We start from the raw sequence: 23,753 nt of genomic DNA, 5'->3' as shown, positions 1-23,753 counted from the left end.
TCTCGAAGTGCAATTAATCCACATTGTGAATCTCCTTAAACCTTACTCATCATTTCTTCTTCATGCATCTTAAAATTTTAGAGTTGATTCATTAATAAATCCCTCTTGGCAATTTTTGAATCGGAGTTGCTTTCATGCAGCAATGTTAGCCTTGCCATTGACTTGGAATTTCTTCTTTATTTTCTAATTTCATCTCACTGAACATTCGCTTACTATCCTCATTCAATGGGACTCCATATCCTTTTGTGATGGTGATCCAAATCTCAAATTGGTCGTCAAATAGTCTTCGCTTTCTCCTTTCCAACATGCAAAATTGCCAAAAAAAATAAAATAAAAATAAAAGATCAAATGTCGGCCTTATTACCTGATTGATCTTCTTGCATTGTCATCTCCCTTGATATCAATTCAAAATTTATTAAAGTTGTGATTTGGACCAACTATAGGAACAATGAATGCTTTAGGGGTCAATAGACAAGGCGCTTCATCAAATCCTCACAAGACAATGAAAAGTAGAGCGAGACTCCCACATGTGTAATCCCGAGTGTTCATAGGCAACGAATATAAAAAACAAATAAAAATATAAATACTTACTGATAATGGATTTTAAGTGGTTTAGAGACCTCATTCCTATTTCACGTCCTATAACACATCTAGTATGACACTCCAAAGATGAAAGCACAAATACAAGAGGTAAATTACCAAGAGCTTAACATGTCGAAGCCTTCAACCTTGGTCCAACCGTCCAAGCATGTGAAATTAATTTAGCACTTGTATCATTTGAGAATAAGGTATTAAGAAATGTTTGTGGGTTCTTAACGCCCAAAAGCTCTTCAAAAAATTTTATATCCAAGGCTTTCTACCTTCACAATTTAGTCATCTCAGGACAACTGAAAAAAAATCTTCAATTGATTGCATTGCTCCGATCTGAATGTTAAATTACAACTACTACAACTTGAATCAGTTGGATACCATCCATTTGATTACAACTTAAATAGAAATAATTGACTGCCAACTCTTGGCGAGCCAATTTGAACTAGGACAGTCCCCCTTACTTGGCTTCAGTCCAATATATCAGTTGGTCGACAAGGATGATTTGAGAACACCTCAAGACTTCAACCAAACACAAGAAAACTCACCCACTACTTGTACAATTACACATTATTACAATTTATGTCTAAACAAACCCAAGATTACATCCACACGCAAACATAATATAGGGATCAGTCTTTGATTCTTCACTTTCTTTTCGATCTAAGCTATTGTCCTCGACTCATCCAAGCATCTTCGTTGATGGTGGTTAACCACCCTTGTCCATCAAGTTCCTCCCAAGCTCTAAGTCCACCACTTGATTCCTTCGAGTCTACAATCCCCATAGTAATAAAAAATCTCTAAGTCATCTCAATTCAGGCTATCCTTAACCATCCTATCCAGGCTACTTGCCCTTCTTCAGTCATGATACAACCAACCTGCATACTTGATGCATCAACATTAAATTCATGTCTAACTTAAGTTGTATTGATAAATTATCAAAACCATATTGTCTAACTCAGCCATAAGAGAAACGTTTCCCCAACAAAAAGGTTCAAATTTTTCACAAGACGACTAGGTCAAAGGAGACCCTTTTAGCTCACTGGCAGTACGTACACCATTGCTTGACACAACATAATCTCAAAGTTGTCCGCATGCTTGATGAGGGAAATCAGATTTTGAGCTTACTGCAAAACAAACTTCTAGATGGGGAACTCAAGAAACTTAATTCGCTGTGACCCGAAGTGCAAAGCGACACCTAAACCTATTGATCTAGATGAAGATGAGTAATGGCCAATATCTTGTCAAGCCTGGATACAAATTGTTAGTTAGAGCTCTAAAACCAATCATATGATGATTGTTGTATGGACTCGATGTATCATATTCCTATATACTTATAAAGGCATTTCTTTATGGTTATTATACTTACTTGTATTGGTGTCAAATAACTAAGTGTAATAGCATCCTTGAGTAGAAGGTTCTTATATATATCAATTGATTGGTTGAATCGATAGTGAGATGATATAAAGAACACTACTCTTAATCATTCCTAGTCGAATATTAACATTCAGGGACAATGTTAATGCGCTGAGACTAACATGTATGTCAACTCGATGACTTGATCTCACAAGTCATGGATATAGAGATATCAAGTTGATACATGGGTATGCATTGGAGAATGTATACTGAATGACCCGCCATGAGAAAGTATCATGGATCGTTATATGAGTATCATATACTTTCTCATGTGACTATTAGTATGATTATGAGTCCTTGGACCTGAAGTCACCATGGTTTCCTACATAAGGAGTTGCATACTTTGGCTTCGTCAAACGTCACCCGTAACTGGGTGGACTATAAAGGCGATTACTGGGTATGTAACAAATTATGCGGAGGGATGTGAGTGATGTAGATGGGATCTATCCCTCCTATATGACGGGAGTGACATCATGATTTTTGACAGAGTGAGACCACTAAGTGCATGGTCATGCCCAAATGAGTCAATATGAGATATTAAGCTCATTTGTTTAGAGTGAGTCTACTTGGAGTTCGAGATATAAATTGATTAGAGGATGACACGGTCTATGCCTCAGTTGATCAATTTAGATGTCTAGGATAGAAGGACATTATCATATATTGTAAGAGTCACAATTAGTAGTCACAAGGTGATGTTGGATCTCAACATTCTTGTAACTTGGGTAGTAATAATGTGTTGCTAGATATCACTCATTACTTATGCTTCTAAATGAGTATAGGAGCATTGCCAACGTTACAAGAACCTATAGGATCACACACAAAGGGCAATTAGATGGAGATTAGGTTCATATGATGGACCAAGAGGATTAGGTTCATATGATGAACCAAATTAGATTAAAAGTAATCCAAATTAGACTAATTGAATTGGACTCAATTTGATTCATGCGTTGAATGAGTCTAATTTAGATTATGACTTATTGAATCAATTTAATTCAATGAATAGAGATTCATTAAATCAAATTAACTTGAATCAATGGTTAGATTTGATCAACCATAGGAGATAAATGGGTCAAGTTTGACTTGACTTGAGAGGGAAGATGAAGGGTCAAGTTTGACTTGACCAAATGCCACCTCATTTGTGACTTGGCATAGGCCGGCTAATGATGGTGTTCCACATCATCAAAGTCACATCATTGTGTATCACCTTATGAGGAAAACCAAGAGACATGACTCTTGGTATTACATGGAGGTTTAAAAACCCCTCCATTAAGTGGTCGACCACATTAATGAGGCATTAAGCAATTTGTGTACTAATTCAAGTCTTCTTCTTCCTCTCTACATTCTCTTCTCCCTCTCATCCTCCATTGCCGAGACCACCAAGAGTGTTAGCACACTCTAAGTGGTTTTTCTCCACCTTTTGTCCGTGTGGATACTTGTAGAGGAGTGTTCACTTGACACTCTACGAGATCCGGCAACTTTTGGACGAGCGGGATAAGCGAAGGGCTTCGCTACAAAGGTATAATCTCTACCATGTAGATCTAGTGTAGATCCAGGACAAAACTAAGTATATGTAAATTTTTATCTTCGCACAGATCCGTGGCAAGAACTTTGAGGTTTTCCGCAACACAAAAAAGTGATTTTTGCGGCTCTAAAGTTCCTACACAAATCACTAGCTCTAGAAAGACAAACATGTTATCTAAACCTTCTTGTGATGAATGCGCTGTGATGGTCTGCTTACAAACTTCAAGCGCTGTAGAAGGTACCTTCCGATGGATAGTAGTAGCAAAAAATGTCCAAGAAGAGAGGAAGTAATCCTACATGGTCTAAAGGACTGCACATATGCAAGATTGGCTTCGAAAGTGATCCTACATGAGGTGAGCAACTCTTTCTTAGTAGGGATGTAAATGAATCAAACGGTTCGCGAGTTATTCGGAGCTCGGTTTGATAAAAAGCTCGTTCGAGTTCGTTCGTTTATCTTATCGAGCCGAGCTCGAGCTCGATTTCGAGCTCGACAGTTTTATCGAGTCGAGCTCGAGCTTAAGGATATTCGGCTCGTGAGCTCGCGAACATCTCGTTTGTAGGCTCACGAGTCAAAAAACGAGCATTAAAACGAGCCTTAAATTGAGCCAAAAAACGAGCTCTAAAACGAGCCAAAAAATGAGTTCTAAAACGAACCTTAAAACGAACTTTAAAACGAGCCAAAAAAACGAACTCTAAAATGAGCCCGAAAATGAGCCCAAGCTCACTTAACGAATTAGGCTCGTTAACTATGATAATCGAGCTAATAACGAGTCGAGCTCGAACTGTTCGAGAGCTTGATAATTCCAAAATGAGCCGAGCTCGAGTCTTGTAATAAAAGTTCGATTTGAGCTCGAACCGAGCTCGAGCCCGAATATAACTTAAACGAGCCGAGCTCGAGCCTAATACTGATCGGCTCAGTTCAGCTCGTTTACATCCCTATTTCTTAGCAAATCAGACTTAAGATCATGGGTTGGGGAACCATGGCCTACTGCTTGTATTGGCAAGACCATACTGCATTGTTCTCAGACTTGTTTAGACTGTTTGAAGGGAAACCTCATTCTCAAGGAGAAAGCAAGCCATCCTACAACTAGGAAGTGGTGAGCTAAAGACTGGAACATGACTCTCTTTTAAATTGCCCAAGGAACGCTAACCAGAATGCGAATTTTAATGTCAAAGGAAGTTCTAATCATAATTTCATCTTAATGTTAATATCTAACACTCTTTTAACAGATCATTTTACTAATTTACCAGGAACATGATATACACAATAAAAGATATGAAGAGAGAAATTGAAACTAATTTTAAGCTTCCAAGCCACTCTTTAAAATCATTCCAGCCAACTCAATCAAAATTAACACTAACCTTTCCTTTCATTCCAAGTTTATTCAACCAACAAAATGAAACCTAACAATATTAAGCTACGTACAAAAACTCCAGATAGATGGAAAGGAGATTCTAAAATTTGCACTTTGTATTGAATCAATTGAGAAACGAAGTCCTTGGGATAGTATCCGATGATAGATAGGATTACATATAATTCACTCCGTAAGAACTGATCTAAGTAGAATTAATGAATAAATGATAATAGACCACAAAAAGGGAAATGAAATCAACATAAATATGGGAATTTTAAAAAGGTAAAAATAAAAATAGTATATAATAAATTATAGGTTAGAAAAAATATGTTAAGTCTGCTATTATAGCGCAAAGGGACTACCTCAGCCGTTCTAACTTAAATAAACAACTCGACATGCCTCAGTCAGTGCTGACGACAGAGTGCAAACAGCAATGTGCTTGGCCGAAATCATTGATTCCTGGCAACCTGCATACCCAGTTTCACTTGTTCACTAACGAAGCCAATTAGGGCAAACAACCCTGCAGTATGCCATCAATCAATCAGCACAGAGACAAATGTACTTTATTCACACAAGTCACAGACGCTTAGACAAAAAAATTAATTGGGACTACTTACTTTATGCACCAGGGACAGCTAATCATGATTCAAGTTTCTGCTACTCTTTCCTGAAGCCTTAACCATAGTGAGAATGATATGCCATCTCAGGGAGGTAGAAAGTCTGCTTACAGCAAATCTTCATATCTTGCACTGCACCAAGATCATCCTGACGTAGCAACATCAAAAGCAGGCGGCAACAAAGCTCTCATTTACTCTTTGCCCAGAGCGCCACCACAAGCAGTAGATTAACAAACAAGTGAACAGCTGCAGCATGTGATAATTCACCTCACTACTTTTGTCTCCAGAGATTAAAAAAGTGGTCTCAGGTGCCTGAATCAAATTTTTCACTCCATTGAAACCCTATTTTGCAACATGGATACTGTTCGTCAGCTGGTTAGTTAAAATACCATTGCAAAGACAGCTTCTCAGAACTCACTGGTCAAGATAATCTTAAACTATAAGAAGTTCACATCAGAAGCTCAATCCAAGGTGTTAAATGTTTTCTAAGTTGTCAATAAAGCTCATTCCAGAACCATTGAACCAAAGCTCACTCCATGTTTCTGGATTGTTTTTGGGAAACACTGTGAAGCTCATTCGACACTAGAAATATCTATCCTACCACTGGACACATATGAAATGGAGCTGATTCACAGCCTTGATCAAATGACTGGTGAAAAAGAGAATGATTCACCAAATATTAGCTGTCATATGCCACACCCTGACTAACTAGGATTCAGACCAAGACAACTTCTTTCCTTCCTCAGGAAGTGCAGAAAACCCTTCATAAAATGTGATCATTCCAAGTTATCCATCATTCCCCAATTTTTCCATGCGAAAATTTATTGCTTCTTTTAAGCACAAGTTTTTGTTCCTAGGAGTTTACCTTTCAAGAACCATAGCCAATGGATCACTTCATTCATCTGGCCTTTCCATAGTTCAATTGTAATCTGTCTACTGGCGAAGCTTCGCCTTTTCAAAATAAGGCAGCTCGAGTTTTCAAACTTTGAGAATCTCTGTGAGGCCAGGAAATAATAAAATGCTGAATCAAAATGAGGCATAATCTTATTACACGTAATCTTACTGCACCTTTGCACTTGCTCCAGTCAATTTTTGTTTCTCTTCTTCAGTTTGTTTGTTAAGTACCTCATATAATTTCACGGTATTAGCAGAAAAATTTTCTACAGCTTGAAAGATGTGGCTCAGACTTGACTGAAAACTTATCACAGTTGATCCTTGATCCCCAGTAGTTGGCATCCCATTTTCACTGGAAATTACCAGTAATCTCTGTCTCTGCTTAAGCATTTCTTGCTCTTCCTTTTCAATTGATTGTAGTTTGCTATCCATATCTCTGTTTGTCAACTGTCTTTGCTGTTGTACAGCTTTGTGCTCTTTCCATATATTAATGACGCTTTCTATAAAAGAGAGGGCTGCTTTTACAACATCCCTTTCAGATACCATATTGATACTGGAAGACCAGTAGTTGCAGATGACAAATACAGGAGGTGCACCTAACCTCCCAGGAGAAAAAGGAACCTCACCATCATCAGTGACCTCGGGCTCATAAGCTATACCCTTCATTAACCATCCATTCAAAGCATTAACATACATCTTCTGAGCAGTAACCCAAATAGAGAAATTAGTAATCCATTCTGCCATCACTAATTCTATGCGCTTTATCGCATCAGCATCAGAAAACTTTCCTCCAGAGACAACAGAGTCTAGATTTTTAGCCTGGGATATTGCTTGATACTGAATATGATGGCATTCTGACATGACTCTCCACATCTCTTCAAAACTGCAAGGTTATAGTGTCAATAAGAACGCATTGCATGTACAAGAACAATAAAATTGAAACAAGATGAAATAGAATTTTGAGATGATTCTGTTGTAAATTCGAGTACATACAAGCTGATATGCATCAACATTAAGATAGGTTTATCTCAAACAACTCAATGAAACTATTTTGGTTTATTTTCATACTAAAAAATAATGATAAAACAATGATTTGATAACTCATCTCTAGAAGCCCAATGAAACAAATACAAATCAGATACTAATTACTATTTTATTTATTTTCACCGGAATTTAAAAGGGTGAAAGAAAAAAGGGCAATTCCCATTTCTACACCAGACCTTCAGCAGCACTGATGCTTTGCCCTTGATCAAAATTAACTTTGCAATCTGACACTAATTACTAATGGGAGTCAAACAAAGCCCTACTTTGCATAATTGTAGCCGCAATTAGGGTTGAGCAATCTGTTCAAAAACAAACCAACCAAACCGATTTAACTGAACCCAAATAAACCAAAAATATTTCAAACTAAACCAGCCGAACTTTCCACAAAAACCAAACAAACTGAACTGTCAGTTAATTTTCGATCAAATTAACTGAACTCTTTATTATTGATATATTTCTATCTGATTTAAACTTTTAAGTTGACGACTTTGAGAATGTGAACGCCTATCATTGCTACTGACAATTTTGAGAACGTGGTATCATGCAAAATTATAAGTTAAATACTATCCCTCATCTAAATCCCTAACAATTATAATAGTTGTAAAAGGGTAATAAAATCATGGTAACAAAATTTTGATTTATTCGGTTTAACCGAATTAGGAGTTTTAAAACCGAAACCAAACTGATATTTAAAAAAAAATGAATTTTCGAAATAATCGAACAGAATTTTTAGATTCGGTCGGTTAATTCAGTTTAATCAAACTTTTGCTCACCCCTAGCCTCAATTACTGATATAACATGCTAAGATGATTTTTTTCTTATCCTACAAAGATACAGTAAGTATATAAAAAATAGGGACTCGCTTAAGGCTTCAATTGTCATTTTCTCGGTGTTATACAACAACAACAACAACAACTAAACCTTATCTCATTAGATTAGATCGACTATATGGATTCTTCTATCCATTGGGTTCTATCCTCAGTTCTAAAACGCGGCCTAGACGCCGCCTAGGCGCTCGACGACCGGCAACTGCATTGAAAAGGTGCTAGGCGGCCAACCTGGGCGGCCCTGCCGTCTAGGCAACACTGGGGACCCTGCGCATCATTGAAATATGATTTTTTCCATTTAAAGCTCTAAATCCTATCACTATCAATTCATCTGCTCACGTTGTGACTACCTTTCGTCTCCTCCAACTGCTCAATAATCGGTAAGTTTCTCAAATATATGCAACAATTTTTTTCCTCCCGCGACGCTTCCGGCGTCGAGACGCATCTGGGCATCTGTCACCGCCCGCACAGGCTCAACTTTTAATTAATTAATTAATTAATTAATTAATTAAATAATTCCTCACTTAAATAGGATAATTCCAATAAGTTTTATACACTCTAATTAAATTATCCCAATAAACTATATAAAAATATACTTAAAATTAAAATCTTTTTAAAATTAAAAATTCTAATAAATCTTATTAATCCATATAAATCATATTTATATTCATAATTTTATATTTTAAAATTAAAAAATCTAATAAGTTTTATTAAGTTATATAAATCGCATTTATATTTTGATAATATTTTTTATTGATTTATATTAATTTTTTTACTGATTTATATCCTAAATTTATTCTTAAATTCCTTTTTAAGTTATCACAATTATAATGGCAAACAATCTATCTTCGACAGCATCCCTCACTCAACTCGAATCCGAAATTCTTAAGAGAAAGTCAAATGACATTGGATGGGAGTATGAGATATTGATTGATCCTAAGAATCTCGACAAAATTAAATATAAGTTGTATGAAAAAATGATGTCGGAGGAGTGTATAAGATCAAGGAGCACATAGGAAATATACCTAGAAATGTATCTGGTTGTCAAAAAAATATCTCAAGAAGATAAAAATAAGTGCAAACAGACTCTTTTAGAAAGGAGGAAATGAAAGAAGAATAAAATAATGGAAGAACAAAGTTGTAGAGCAAAGGTGACTATTTCTCTAAACGAAGAAGAAAGTCCTGAAATTGAAGGGATAAATGAAATTAAAAAATCTCTTCCACTTGGCCCCATGGATAGATATGCATCGGTAATTGCTTCAGAAAATGTAGGTTCCAATGGGAGTAAAGTACATCGCAAAAAAAATATAAATGAAGCTCTTTTCAAAGAGAGAAGTCAACAAGTTCAACAATATATTAGGAGATGGGTTTATGAAAATGGAATCTCATTCAATATTGTTGATAATGATAGCTTCCAACAACTAATGCAATCAGTGGGTTAACTTGGATCAAGATTCAAGCCCCCAATTCAATATCAGCTTAGGAAACCACTGTTGAAAACCAAAGTTGAAAGAACAAAGCAACTGCTGAAGAAACATAAAGAAGAATGGGCAAAGAATGGGTGCTCGACAAATGCATGGAGTGATATAAAAAGAAGCATCTTAAATTTGTGTGTTAATTACAAGCAAGGTACTATATTTTTAAAGTCCAAGGAGACTACAGACAAGACACATACAACTGAACTTATTTTTGAGTATGTTGACAAGTGTGTTAAACAAGGAGCTCAGAATATTTTTCAAACTGTAACAAACAATACCACCAACAATATGACTACAGCTTTTAGAGTTCATGCGCAACTCACACTGTTACTCTCATAGTTGAAAGTATTGGCAAGCTTCTACGATATAAAAGGTTATTGAGCCATCTTTTACCATTTTCATTGATGCTCAACTTTGTAATTGATGAGAAGAAGAGAGATATAGTCCAGCCAGGAGTTACCAGCTTTGCATCAAATTTCCTCACATTACAAAGTTTGATTGAAAAAAAATCTAATTTGAGGGTTGTGTTTACAAGTGATATGTGGGAGAAATGTAAATGGTCAAAAACAAAAGGAAATTGGCTTACTCCATTGACAAACATGAGTTTTTGAAATGGTATGACACTTTGTTTGAAAATATTTACTCCTTTGGTAAGACTTTTTTGATTGGTAAATGGAGATAGAAAGTCATCCATGGGGTTTGTATATGGGGAACTTCTTCAAACTAAAGAAGATATTAAGATGGCCTTGAACAACGTGGAATCAAACTATCAGTCTATCATAGTGATTATTGAGTCAAAAATGAAGGATAGACTTGATACATCATTTCATACCACTGCATTTTTGTTGAATCTCTATTTTTACTATAAAGATAGTTCTATTGCTCTTATGTGGAGGTCACGATGAAGATTTTTTAATGCATGAAAATTTTGCATGCGAATGAATTAAATCAATTATTAATAAGGAATTTACAAAATACAGAGACAAGACTAGGTTATTTGGAAAAACATTGGTAGCAAAAGTATATAAAAAAATAATGATACATTTGATCCATGTGCATGGTGAAATACATACTGCGCTCACACGTCCAACTTGCTAAGAGTGCATTGAGGATACTTTCATTAACTAAGTTCATCTGAATATGAAAGAAATTGGAGTGTATTCAAAGGTATAAGCTTTAAATTTTAAGCCTTTAATTAAAGTAAAGTATTAATTTTTAAAATTTTATATTCATGTTACTAACTATAATATTTATTCTTTTTTTTTTTAAGATTCATACAAAGAAAAGAATAGGTTGGATATTAACATATTGAACAATCTAGTATTTGTCCAATTTAATGTTAGATTGTTGAACAAACAAATGTCGATGTCCTTCTTGCAAAAAATGCTTTAAAAGTACAAAATTGAATGGTGGATGGTGGAGAAGATGATGAAGTTACACTAGACTATGGGCTCACGTGGCAAATGGTTGATGAAGCAAGTGGAACAGATGAAAATTTACAACTCCTAAAAGCTCTAGAGGGAGAAAAATCACAAGGATGATTTTGCATCCGAAGAAGAAGAGGAATATCACAATGATAATATCGAGTTTGTGTTCGATGAAGAACGAGTTGTTAAAAATTATAGAGAAGAAGTAGAATAAATTTGATGTTGAATTTGTGTCCAATGATATTGAATTTGTGTCTAATGATACTTTATTAGGTGTATAATTTTGAACTCATTTTAAATTTGATGTTATTGTATTGAAATTATAATATGTGATAATTATGTAAATTATATTGATACCGAGGAATCTGTCTAGCAGTACCTAGTCCCCACCTAAGCGGCCTAGGAGCTAGGCACTGGTCTAACACCCGACTAGCACCTAGCGAATTTAGAACATTGGTTTTATCCCCTACTATATCATCATTTATATTTAAATAAATTTTATCTTATTTTGTTATTACTAACCAAATCGTTTTTAGTGTTCCTCTTCCTCTTTTTGATGTACCTATTTGTTATAATTTCACATCACCCAACTGAAACATTTAGGTGGTGTTTGGTTTAGGGGTTTAGGAATGAAGGAATAGATTCATTCCCAAACCTTGTATTTGATTGATGGGAATGGAATTAAAATTTTAGAATGAAAGCCAAAAACTTAGGTATTGATGAAACTCACCTCTCCCCTTGGGTTTTTGATGGGAATGAGAATTAAATTTGGGATGAAAATACCCTTAATATATTTGTTCAATTTTTTCATATCACTTTCTCTTTCATTATTCTCTCTTAACATACTTTCTCTCTTCGTATATTTTCTCTCTTTTCATTCTATCATCACACATTCTCTCTCATCATACTTTCTCTCTCCTCATACTTTCTCTCTCTTCACACTTTCTCTTTAATTATACTTTCTCTCTCTTCATCCTCTCTTATCATACTTTCTTTCCCATCAATCCTCTCAAGACGGTCTAGTGGCTAGCGCATGAAGTGCTACCACCATCGGCCGGATAATCTTGAGAAGGATAGACAAATGTCTCCTTATATACCTTAAGAAAGTAACCTAATTTATCTCCTGGATATGCCTTGAGACGGGTTGGCCACGGTCGGCTACCAGTAGCCTTTTGTCACTATTGTAAAATACCGGAAAAATGACGAATAATGATAAGGGAATTTTCTGGAATTTATAGAAATTTTTCGATAATTTTTCGGAGCTCGTATGAGCGACTTCACAGGGATAAAAAGGGGCCCAGGAAAGCCTGTTTAGGCTACCCATTTAAGTGAGGAAAAGTTATTTATTTTTTTTTCTTTTCTTTTCCTTTTTCTTTTTATTTAATTCCTTCCTCTCCCAGCCGAACCCGTGCGTGCCCCAAACCTCCCCGCGTGCCATTTCTCTTCTCCTCCGCCGAACTCATCCCGAGCTCTAATCTCCTAGTGCCGGCGGCTTCCTTCTCCTCTGTCCTTGCCCAAGCGCCGGCGAGCACGAGCCACCGCCGGCCGAGCCACTCCTCATCCCTAGCACCGGCTTCTTCATCTACTCTTTCCCGAGCCGCATCTAGGCGTCGCCGTCATCTGAGGCGATCGGAGCCACTGCCGGCGCACCTGTGCCCTGGCACCCACCGTGATTTCTTCAGCCTTAGCGCTGGTCGCCGGGCAAAGTTCCTTTCGATCGGCCGACCTCCCTTCTCTTCTTCGAGCGCCGGCCACCGGATTCCCCGAGCCACTGGCGGCCGAGCTCGTCCCTCTGCCTAGCACCGGTGCCCTAGCCGTCTCCTGCTTGCTACTGGCTTCTGATGCAGCCACTGCTTGGCATCGCCGTCACCGGAAGAGAGTAGTCTCAAGCGCCCATCGGGACCAAAAGGTAGAGATTTTTCTAAATTGAGTCACTGCATACACCGTAAGTTCATTTGTTCATATTGTCTACCAACAGGAAGGCAACTAGGAATCGAAGTGCATTATGTCAAATTCTGCCATTCTAAGCATATAATGCTAGTGCATTGATCTGTGTTTGCTTCTGAAGAATTGTTAGACTCTTGGTCTACATGTTAGTTTGCATTAGCAATTGGTTGAAGCATCATATTGTTTCCTTTTTGGATCTGGGCAGTGAAGAGGTGTCCGACAAGAGCTGTGGTGTTTCGAGCAGCAGTTACAGTCTTCTAGTGGCCTCTCTTTTCCGGCAACAATTCTTTTTGGGCCGAGGATTAAGCTAAAAAGTAAGGTAAGGGTTTGGTGTATAGATTGAGTTGGCACGCTCTTGATACATGTTGTTTTAGGTATGAATTGATACATATATGATTGGATTTGAATTTAGGTTAGTTTCTTGGGGATGTGATTTAGCTAATTAATTGATATGTAATTAGCTAAATCCATAGATTCATGTTGTTACAGGACTTTGATTCGGGATGGGTGTCTCGACATTGGATTGGTTCGATTCGATCTATATTGGAGGCGGGTACCTCTTGACTTATCTTTTATGATATTGTCATTGGATATACATAGTATTTTATAACTACAAGCAATGAATATGTTTGCCTTTGGTATGTCACTGTTTGATATCCATAGCATGTTAGATTTGTCACCTGTGAAGTATCCGTACTTATATCTCGTGATTTGTTGTCATGAGTACCTTATTGCCATGAGTATCTTAGTTTCTAGAGTGACATACCATGCTTTACTGAGGTTAGGGTTAGACTCTGGATTTTTGTTTCTGACATGTATATCCAAATTATCTGATACTTAGGTTTTTATGCCATGCTTGGATTGTGTATTTCTATTGGTATATCATATATGATTCGTGTACCTAGATCTTGTGGTTTTGATCTGTGCATATTGTAGGTACATATGCTATGGAAGGGGGATATGTTTAGGATCTAGGTTGTTATATCATAGAGGACCAGTATACCCTAGATCCGTGGATTTGACATACTGATACTGTGGTACCCATATTATGTATATATGGATTTTTCTATGCTGATCGCGACATTCCATACTTATTATGTTCGGGACATAGGTTTTGATATTCTATCGACTGTGTACTCTAGATCTTGGTATGTGACCATCGATTTTACCGTACTCATTTTATACGTATGGATATGGTTATGTTGATCGGTTTATGCCATGCTTAGTGTCATGCATCATGATTGCATGCTGTGCGATTATCGGCTCTACTATGGTTGAGCACATCTCGCCATTACATGTCTGCACACACCACCACTCATGGATTAGTGGTATATCGGCAGGTGTAGGCGGTTCTGTTGTTTAGCTCCGTTGGTCCGAGGACTCGGCGTGGTAGCCGTGATCGATTCGCTCTGTTTCTACATGGCATTTAGTGTAGCAGTAGTAATGGCCGTGACGGTGGACTCTGTTAGCTCCGTTGGTCGGTGACTCGGTGGTGGCCGTGAGATACCTCCCATCGCATCGGAGATGAGAGCATTGAGCCCCCATTTATGATTTGGGGTCGGAGGATAGGTGGCATTCCGTCCACTCGGTCACTCATCGAGAAGTGACGTGAGTGCGTGGGTCATGACCCACCTCGGTCTCACCGTTTTGTGTGAGATGGTCGACCGCGTCGGGGTGACCAGACGCATCATTAAGCATCATGATCGTTTATATTTTATGATTGTGTTCTTGCGTTTCGTTTTGGTGAATCATACTGACTGCATACTGGATTATTGACACTTTCGGTTTGTGACCCTTTTATGCGGATAGGAGTTCCGGGAGTACTGACTTCCTCGCTACCTTCGCCAGTATTCCCTATATGATTGAAGGTCGTATTCCATGTTTATTGCTGTTAGATATATCTTACTACTCATGTCCAATGGTATTCGCTGAGTTGTTGAACTCACCCCCGTTGACACTATCTTTTCAGGTACCAGGTTATTTATGGTGTCGCTTGGAGGATACTGTCTGCTGGTCCCCACGTCACATCAGAAGCCATATATCCGCATTTTTTTTTGTTATTTGATCTTGGTATATGAGGTGTATGTATTTGACTTTGTGTGTTCTGGTTTTGTGTTCGGAGTGTTGATGCTGTATGTGATGTTTTGTATTGGTTGTTGGTTGTGTAAGCCTAGCCGGCTAGCAGTCTTTGTGTTTTGGTTTTGTTCCAGCCGAGTGGGCTGATGATATATATATAACTGCGTGGTTGTGTGTATATATTCCAGCCGCCTGTGGCTGATGTATATTGTGTATGTAGAAAGTTTCAGATTGTCCGCCGTACAGGGGAAGTGCTGCCGAAATTTCTTCGGACAGGGACTCCTCCGGGGCGTGACAACTATGCTTTCTTTCCCATCGCTCTTTCCTCATTTTTTCTCATCACGCTTTCTCTTTCATTATACTTTCTCTCTCCTCAATTTCTGCCATCACACACTCTCTCCTCATTTTCTCTTATCATACTTTCTCTCTCTTCATTCTCTCACATCATACTTTCTCTCTCATCATATTTTCTCTCTCCTCATCCTCTCTCATCATGCTTTCTCTCCCATCACGCATGAGGTGTTGCCACCATGCTTGTTCTCCCATCATTCTCTTTCCTCATTTTTTCTCATCACACTTTCTCCCTCATCGTGCTTTCTCTCTCCTCAATGTCTCCCATCACACACACACACTCTTTTTTCATTTTCTCACATCACACTTTATCTCTCTTCATTCTCACACATCACACTTTCTCTCTCATCACATTTTCTCTCTCCCTATCCTATCTCACCATCTCTCTCCCATCACTTTTTTTCTCATTTTCTCTCATCACACTTTCCCTCTCTTCATTCTTTCCCATCACACTTTCTCTCTCATCATACTTTCTCTCTCATCAATCTCTCTCATCATCTTTTCACACATTCAACTTTCTTTCACATCTAATTTTTTTCTCTTATTTTCCTCTAAGAGTAAAAAAAGAAATTTTTATTTATTTCGATAGAAAATATTCAACTAATCAAACATTATTTTTAAGAATGATATTCATGTTCATACTCATTCTCATTCCACAATACTATGATTCTTATTCCCATTTTGATTCCTAGGAAAGAATCAAACGGCACCTTATTGGTCGGTTAAATATATGTTTGTATCATCTTAAACGTGTCTCCCGGCATATTCCCTTAATAGGTACAACCTCGACTTTCTCTCTAATATTTTCATTTTTTATCTTGTTTATCCTTGTATGTCCACATATCCACTTTAACATCATCATAAACTCTTTTCTTATCTGCTTGAATCATAGTCCAACATTTAACTTCATATAACATAGTAAGTATAACCATCATTTCATAAAAGTTTTCTTTAAGCATAGTTATTTAAGGCATGAGACACCCGAAAGCAAATAGGTGTTGTGGGGCTTAAGGTGCTAGGTATCAAAATAAGGAACTTTGGGTGTAAACTTTTACAATTCAAACAAATAAAGAGAATTTCTGCTAAAATATTTCACTAATAAAATTCAAATATTTCACAAACTATTAAACAATATTATAAAAATAAAATTCCCTAACATTCAAATATTGAAATAGTTTATCTTCATAATCAAAATCAAAATCAAAATCAAACTTCAAATTAAATGTCAGGAAAAAATATACCGTTATAACAAAACAAAAAGAGAAAAGCAAGAAAGTGTAGTTAAATCCAAAAGACTGATGATGTGGTAGGCTAGAAAAGAGTTTACGTTTGACTAGGGAGGAGAGGGGAGGTTGATATTTATTTTCTAGGCAAGAGGAAGAGTCACACAAGAAAAATGTGTCATATACATGTATGCAACATAATTAATTTAAAGGGTAATTAAAGGTAAGGGATAAACTTTTAATTTTTTTAACTTCAATAAGGTGAGGAAAATTGCACCTAAAGCGCACCTTAACTTCTCAAAAGCGCGCTTCATTCAAGCTTGGTCACTGCCTAGGCGTAAATGGCACACCTGGTTACGCCTTGCACCTAGGCAAGGCCAACTATCCACTTTTCTTTAAGTCTGACACTTTATGACAGAATACTCATTTAATCATCCTCATTATATTCTATTAAAAAGTTGTAAATAAACTAGCTGAGACGAATAATAAGAGGTTCGAGCTCGGTTCATTTTAACTAAGCTCGAGCTCAGCTCGAGTTTGATTCGAGCTTTAATTCTTAAGCTCGAGTTTGGCTTGTAATAAAATTAAACAGTTCTCTAACGACTCAAGCTCGGCTTGAAAATGGCTCAGTCATTTTAAAAGTTAAATGAGCTTAGCTCGAAATCTATTTGAAAATGACTCGTTTAAAAGATAAACGAGCTTAGTTCAAACTCAACTCATTAATATATAATATTTATGATTCAAATAAACGAAACTCATAATGAATATGTTCGCGAGCATCTTAATGAACATGTTCGCGAGCCTCTAAACAAACATGTTCGTAAGCTCACAAACTAAATACTGTTAAGCTCAAGCTTAGCTTGATAATATTTTCGAACTCGAACTCAAGCTAAGCTTGGCTCGTTAACTTAATCAAATAAACTCGAACGAACTTTTTTCAAACCGACACCCGAATAGCTCACAAATGACTTGGCTTGTTTACACCCCTATATATAAGACATATCTTTCAAACTCTCCCTCCTTTTATAAAAATAATCGTAAATACTTAAAACTCTCAATTACAGATAATTCGTCATCTCATATCTTAACAATTGTCTCATTAAGTCTAAAATTGTAGAACTTAAATTTCATATATTATGTCTTTATTCTACTAAGTCTAAAACATTTCACTTCTAGTATTTCCTACCAAGATTCAGATTTAACATTTACTTTTTCTCGTGTCTCATCTATCAAAGTAATATCATCTACAAACAAAATGTAACATGGTATCGTATCTTGGATGTGTTTAATGAGTTCGTCCATAATTAGTGTAAAAAGATAGAGATTCAAAATTAATTCTTAATATAACCCTAACTTTATGGGAAACAATTCAGTTAATCCGCCAAAAATCTTTACTCTCGTTATTACAGTCTTATACATATCCTTAATTAGTTAAATATATGTTATGCTAACACTACTGATTTTTAGAATTCTTTATATAGTTTTTCTTGAATTCTATCATAAGTTTTTTTTAGTTGACGAATATCATGTGTAAGTCTTGCTTCTATTTCCGATATTTTTTAATTAATTGTCTAAGAAGATTTATAGCTCATTTTCTCAATATCAAGAAAAAACACTCAAGCACATAAGATGATAGTCATATCAATTATTTACTAGATTGAATAACCTACCAATTAATTAGATTAATTTCAAGAACTGAAAAATAAATAGAATGTATTAGGGGAGAATTGAAAAACAGGTTACTAAATCTAAATGATCAACAAGAGAATATAACATATTCAAAACAAATGGACATAATGAATATAGTGACCAAGTGAATATAATGAGCTACTGATATACAAATAATTCATCAAAATTGAAGGTAAGTTCAAAAGTACCAATAGAATGGATGTTTCAAAAAATTCAAGATTACCTTAATTCAAATTACTTTCTCTATAGTTAAAAAGATCAAAAGGGGAAAATGTAGAGACTTGAAGATTGTAATAGACCACAATAAGAAGCATAGAGAACCAAAAAAATAGTCTACCTTTTAAGAAAATACTAAAACAGAAGTGGATAGAATATGTTAACGAGTTTAATTAAATATATGGGCAAATGTCAGGCCTCAATCACCATCATAAAGGAAAAAACTACAATGGCCATGATAGGATGAAAGGTTGACTGTAAGACAACACCAGGAAATATGCAACATTTCTTCCCAACTAGAACTTACTAATAGAAAACATATATTCGATAGTACCACTGACAAAATAAAAGTAAAAAAGAAAATAGGCATTGGAATATTCAATTTAAACACTGTTACTATATAATTCAAACTCAAATGATTATAATGACTTAGCATCAAGAGCAGGATACCAGAGATGTAAGCTGCATTAGTTGGAAATAGTTAAACATAGTGAATTCATATTGCATCCAAGTAAAAGAAGCCTAGTGTTTCAACACATTTTATTTTCAACAGGCCTACATGGCCAACAAGTATTTCAAAACAAAAAGATAAAAAAGAACACAATAAATAAATACATACCCCCTAATAATTTCACAAACTCGTAACCAGAGTTCTCCATCCCTTAGCTGATTGATTTTATTTGAAATTGTGCTCGCAACCTGAATGGATATTCTTATCTTTGTTGATAACTTTCTGATGGAAGTTTCAACTGCCTCAAGCTTTTCAGCTTCTGCCCCCCTTTCACTCAAGTACCTCAAGTGCTCATGTTTTCTTTCATAATGTACTCTCATTCCTTCTTCAACCTACATATCAGTATAGAATAAAGCCATGTAAGTTCGACAAGAACATATCTTTCCAGCTAGAGTAAATGAAAATAGCCAAGGAATAATGCTTTTTCAAACAGTTACAAATATACAACTTCATAAACATAACCATGATGAAAGCTATGATGCAACATTTATAATTTCCTTTTGCAATATTTCCAAAGGCAGATGCATTAGGCAGGTGGCATGCAGGAATCCTGCAGCAGGATGCACACATTTCATATTAAAAGATACTTCAAAAAGCAACTAGAATATCAGGATTAGTCTAGATTGATTCAGAAGTATGTTAAATATGTAATTGAAACAATGAAGGACAATAAACACATATAAGCATAGACTTGGAGAAAAGATGAATTTGACCAATATGGCATAATAATGAATTAGATCAAGGAGCATACCAAATAGGTTCCAAATTACCCATTTTGGAATATAGATCACATATTGCTAGGACTAATAATTCCAAATAGAACAAAAAAGGAAACTTAATAGGAAAAGAGCTATACCAGTCGATTATGATGACCTCAAGCAACCAAATATGGATTAAGAACGAGAAAATAGAATAACTAGCACATTTAGTTATACAAATTGACATAAAAATTTCCTGAGAAAATAATCTGACGAAACAAAAGAAAACCTCCTAAAGATGTCTGATCGATAGATTAATTATATATTTAAGTACTGCTTAGGAAGGAAATGATAAAATAACAGAGTGCTGCTGTTTTTATTTCCTATAACAGCAACAGAATTATTACTTTAAATTATGTTAAAGCATTAGGTCCCCTGGTTTCACCTGTGATCTTCTAGTGATCGCCGTCTCCATATAAATTGCAGTCAAATGACATGACTATTAAACCTCAAAAAGATGATTGTTATACTAACCATGACTTCTGCAAGAAGCTTTTGTTCCCAACTGTAGAGCTTCTGCAATGTTGATGAAAGATTGTCATCTTCTTCAAATGAAAGGTCTGCATTCATCGAATTTGGAAACAACAACAATCCGCATATCAATCTGGCAGAAACTGCAAATAAAAAATAAATAAACAAACAAAAAGAACAAGTGTTATTCAAATTAATCCTAAACGACAATGAATATCAAGAGGTAAATTGTAAAAGATGTCTCCACCTTTGTATAAAGAATCCTTCTTCTGATATAGAGCCTTTCCTACTTCAAGCATCTTGGATGACTGTTCAACCGATTCAGAAACCCTATCAAACTGAGCCTTTATCTCCTGGACTATCTTAGGATCATTCTGGTAATTCCTCAAAATTGTAAATCCTGCAGTGCGCCACTCTGCTGATTCAGCCACCACACTCTTCTCCACCACATGATCCTCATGCTCCAAGCTACTCCCTGCCTCCATTGACTTAGACTTTCGTTGGGAATCATCACCAGCATTGCCGATCTCAACCTCTTTTGATCTCATAACAGCCTTACCTGAGTACTCCCCTTTTGCAGCTGATGATGTGGAAGTTTTGTACTTTGGATCGCCATACGCTTCTTTTACTACCTCCTGGTCTTCATCTTCTAGATCAGGGATTCCTTCCTCCTCTCTCAACTCCCTTGAGCTGCGGCTTGGCGTATATGGAGCATAATAATTATCAAAGGATTCAAATGGGTTAAGAAAGTCCCATGTTGAAGCCTTAGGAGATGGAGGTGGTGGAGGCTCCCGGGGAGCAGGAGTGACTCCACCTGCTGCCATTGTTGGTGGCGAAATGTTTGAAGGTGGCGAAGAGGAGCCAAAGAAACCACCGCTCATACCATCACCGTAGTTCATGTATGATGGGTAAGACGGATAGGAAGGGTAAAAATTAGAATCTTGAGGAGGATAAGGGTAGCCATAATAAGGGTAAGCCACGGGAGCTGGTTCATCGACAGAACCGAAACGCACTGACTCGGAACTTGGTGGCTGCTGCTCGTAGGTGATGGACGACTGCGCTGGGCCCTTTTTCGCGTAGTTAAGGTGGACGTAGGTCTGACCAGCGGCGGGAGAATCATCCTCACGTAGGTGGTGAAGCGGAGAACCTCCATCCGAGTGAAAGGGAGAAATATCATCGGTGTCGGAATCAGAAGGGTGGAAATGGATGTGGGAACCAGACTGGGATCGAGAGTGGCCTCTGACAGCGGCAGAGGGAACGGACACAGCGGCGGCTGCAGCAGCAGCGGGAAGGGGGACGGGATCACCCTTCCGCTGGGCGGGGAGTGGAAGTACAGGGGACGCCGGAGGGGGCGGCCGAGCGCCATATACGAACTCATGGAGGGCGACGCCGACGGATTGAAGGGATCGAGCGTAGGCGGCGTGGGCGTCGGCGAGGGCGTATCGACAGCGGATGGCCTCGGCAAGGAGCTGGAACCGCTGGCGGCAGAGCGCTACCGCGGCTTCCTCCTGGGGCTTGGAGCCTCCGCAGCCCATCCCAAGTGGATCACGGAACACCTACCCCCAAATTCCACCCACCAAGACGACGCAACCACCAGCGATCACATCACCGGCGTTTCTCCGGAGGAGCAGTCTCTGTATCGGGCAGCGATCGGAGAGATTAGGGTTGGTCGACGGAGAAAGGGTCAGATTCCGTCGCAGGAGGAAGCGCATCACGACATCGCCAGTGATCGCGGAGAGCGGAACAACAACAAATAAAAAAACAAAGAAGAAGAATGTACTTGTTCGGCACGGGAGACGACGTTAACCTACTAGAGATATTCTTCTCTGCCACGTCACCTGTACCCAAAATACCCTCCCTCGCCGACTATTCAATTGGCTAAATCTGGCGTCGTTGGCTCGATAGCAACTCGATCACGATTCATACATAACATAGGGCATGGTATATTGCTATATAAGATTTTACAATATAAGATTTTAGAATCGAAATTTAACATATTTAAATATATTTTTTTATTTTGGTATCTAAATTAATGACTAATAATTATTCATAATCTACTTCAACTATTAGATTCTTAGCATAAAAGATCCTTGTGAGATAAATGAATTATCTTTTATCATGTTAAATATAATATATATATAATAGTTAATAAATTTGGCTTTGAATTAAAGGTTGATAGAGTTAACACGTGCATTCTAGTTCTAGAGACCGCGCCAACATCCACCAAATGTAAGAAAATAGCACCAGGAGAGATTAAAAATGAAAAGTAAAAAAAATATCTCATATATTTTTATTTTCCAATGCTAAATTACCTTTAAATTTCTAACCATAACTTCAACTTCCTCGTAAGTTCAAGTCAGACAAAATGCAATCTCATTTCCTGACCAAACCTCTTTCTGTCTTCAACTCCCTAATCTACTTAAATTTATCAAATTGCCCTCTTTCTTCATTTTATACTCCTCCGACTTCCATCGAACTCCCTCCCCTATTTCTATCCTAAGTTGTAAGTGACCATCCAAACTAATCCTTTCGACATTGAAGGCAAAAATTGGAGAGGGGACAGAATCCAACTTTCACCTTCAAGTGCAAAACTTAAAGCTTCGAGTGCAGAACCAACTTTCGCTTTCAACCCAAGGATCATCGACGAATGTCAGGTCTGAAGAAGTAAGAAGGTAGTAATCAGAATAACCAAAGGACTACTAACATGATGAAGTGGTTTGTGTTGTATTTCGAAGGAAGAAACAGATGCATTCGAATAGAAGGTAAGTTATATTTTTGTGCCCTATATTTCAACTGATTTATTTCTTGTTTATAGAATAAAATTAAGATTATTGTTTGGGTATGTTTCTGTAAAATGGTGTGAAAAATCAAAGCTTTAATTCATGAGTGTTGTTGATTTTGTTAGGCTAAATAAAATTAAATTTTAGTATTCGAATTACAATTTTATGAATGAATTTGTATTGCATCTTTTTCAATTTAAGGAATAAATGAGATATATGAGTTTTTTTAGTGATTATCAATAAACTGAGCAATATACCTAATTTAAGCACTTTAATGTCCCAAAACTTTGAAGGTTTGTAATTTGTGGTATGAATGGGTAAATTGTTCCATGTTTTTGTGGTGTCAATTCTGCTAGCTCGAATAAAATTAGCTTTGGTATTTAAATTGTATGTAATTTTATGATTGTATTTGTGTTTTATCTTCTTCAATTGAAGAATTGTAAAAGATATGATTATCAATATATGAATCATTAATTAAATCCCTATTATTTCAATCGTGACCCAATTATATTCTTCAAGAATTCTAGGGGTTGAATGTGTCCCTTATCTTTTTAAATGTGTCTA

General features: G+C 36.9%; 1 protein-coding gene across 3 annotated transcripts; it reads right to left on the bottom strand.

Annotated features, from left to right (window-relative positions):
* Nucleotides 1-905: 905 nt before the first annotated feature.
* Nucleotides 906-22,192, bottom strand: LOC122031088 (protein ROLLING AND ERECT LEAF 2-like). Of its 3 annotated transcripts, none has more exons than XM_042590154.1 (6): nucleotides 20,657-22,192; nucleotides 20,413-20,552; nucleotides 19,289-19,512; nucleotides 5,498-7,274; nucleotides 5,243-5,400; nucleotides 906-1,466 (listed from the first exon to the last, which is right to left on the bottom strand). In XM_042590154.1, exons 1-4 carry the CDS (start codon nucleotides 21,942-21,944, stop codon nucleotides 6,557-6,559), a joined length of 2,370 nt encoding a protein of 789 aa, XP_042446088.1. In that variant the 5' UTR covers nucleotides 21,945-22,192; the 3' UTR covers nucleotides 906-1,466; nucleotides 5,243-5,400; nucleotides 5,498-6,556. The 3 variants fall into 3 exon arrangements, with proteins under 3 accessions (XP_042446088.1, XP_042446091.1, XP_042446090.1); XM_042590157.1 differs by having other exon boundaries at nucleotides 906-1,360; XM_042590156.1 differs by lacking the exon at nucleotides 906-1,466 and having other exon boundaries at nucleotides 4,877-5,400.
* Between the last annotated feature and the right edge of the window lie 1,561 nt (nucleotides 22,193-23,753).

The sequence above is a fragment of the Zingiber officinale genome, chromosome 11A, assembly GCF_018446385.1.
Source record: "Zingiber officinale cultivar Zhangliang chromosome 11A, Zo_v1.1, whole genome shotgun sequence".
Classification (NCBI taxonomy): domain Eukaryota; kingdom Viridiplantae; phylum Streptophyta; class Magnoliopsida; order Zingiberales; family Zingiberaceae; genus Zingiber; species Zingiber officinale.
The sequence above is the reverse complement of the archived record's forward strand: the minus strand, read 5'-3'. Positions and strand labels throughout refer to the sequence as shown.

Excerpts from the sequence above, each read along its gene's own strand:
- LOC122031088 (XM_042590154.1), bottom strand. The coding sequence starts at position 21,944 with ATGGGCTGCGGAGGCTCCAAGCCCCAGGAGGAAGCCGCGGTAGCGCTC. Across the intron at positions 20,553-20,656 it reads GAAGGATTCTTTATACAAAG|TTTCTGCCAGATTGATATGC; the intron begins GTGGAGACATCT and ends TTTTATTTGCAG. Across the intron at positions 19,513-20,412 it reads AGCTTCTTGCAGAAGTCATG|GTTGAAGAAGGAATGAGAGT; the intron begins GTTAGTATAACA and ends ACTGATATGTAG.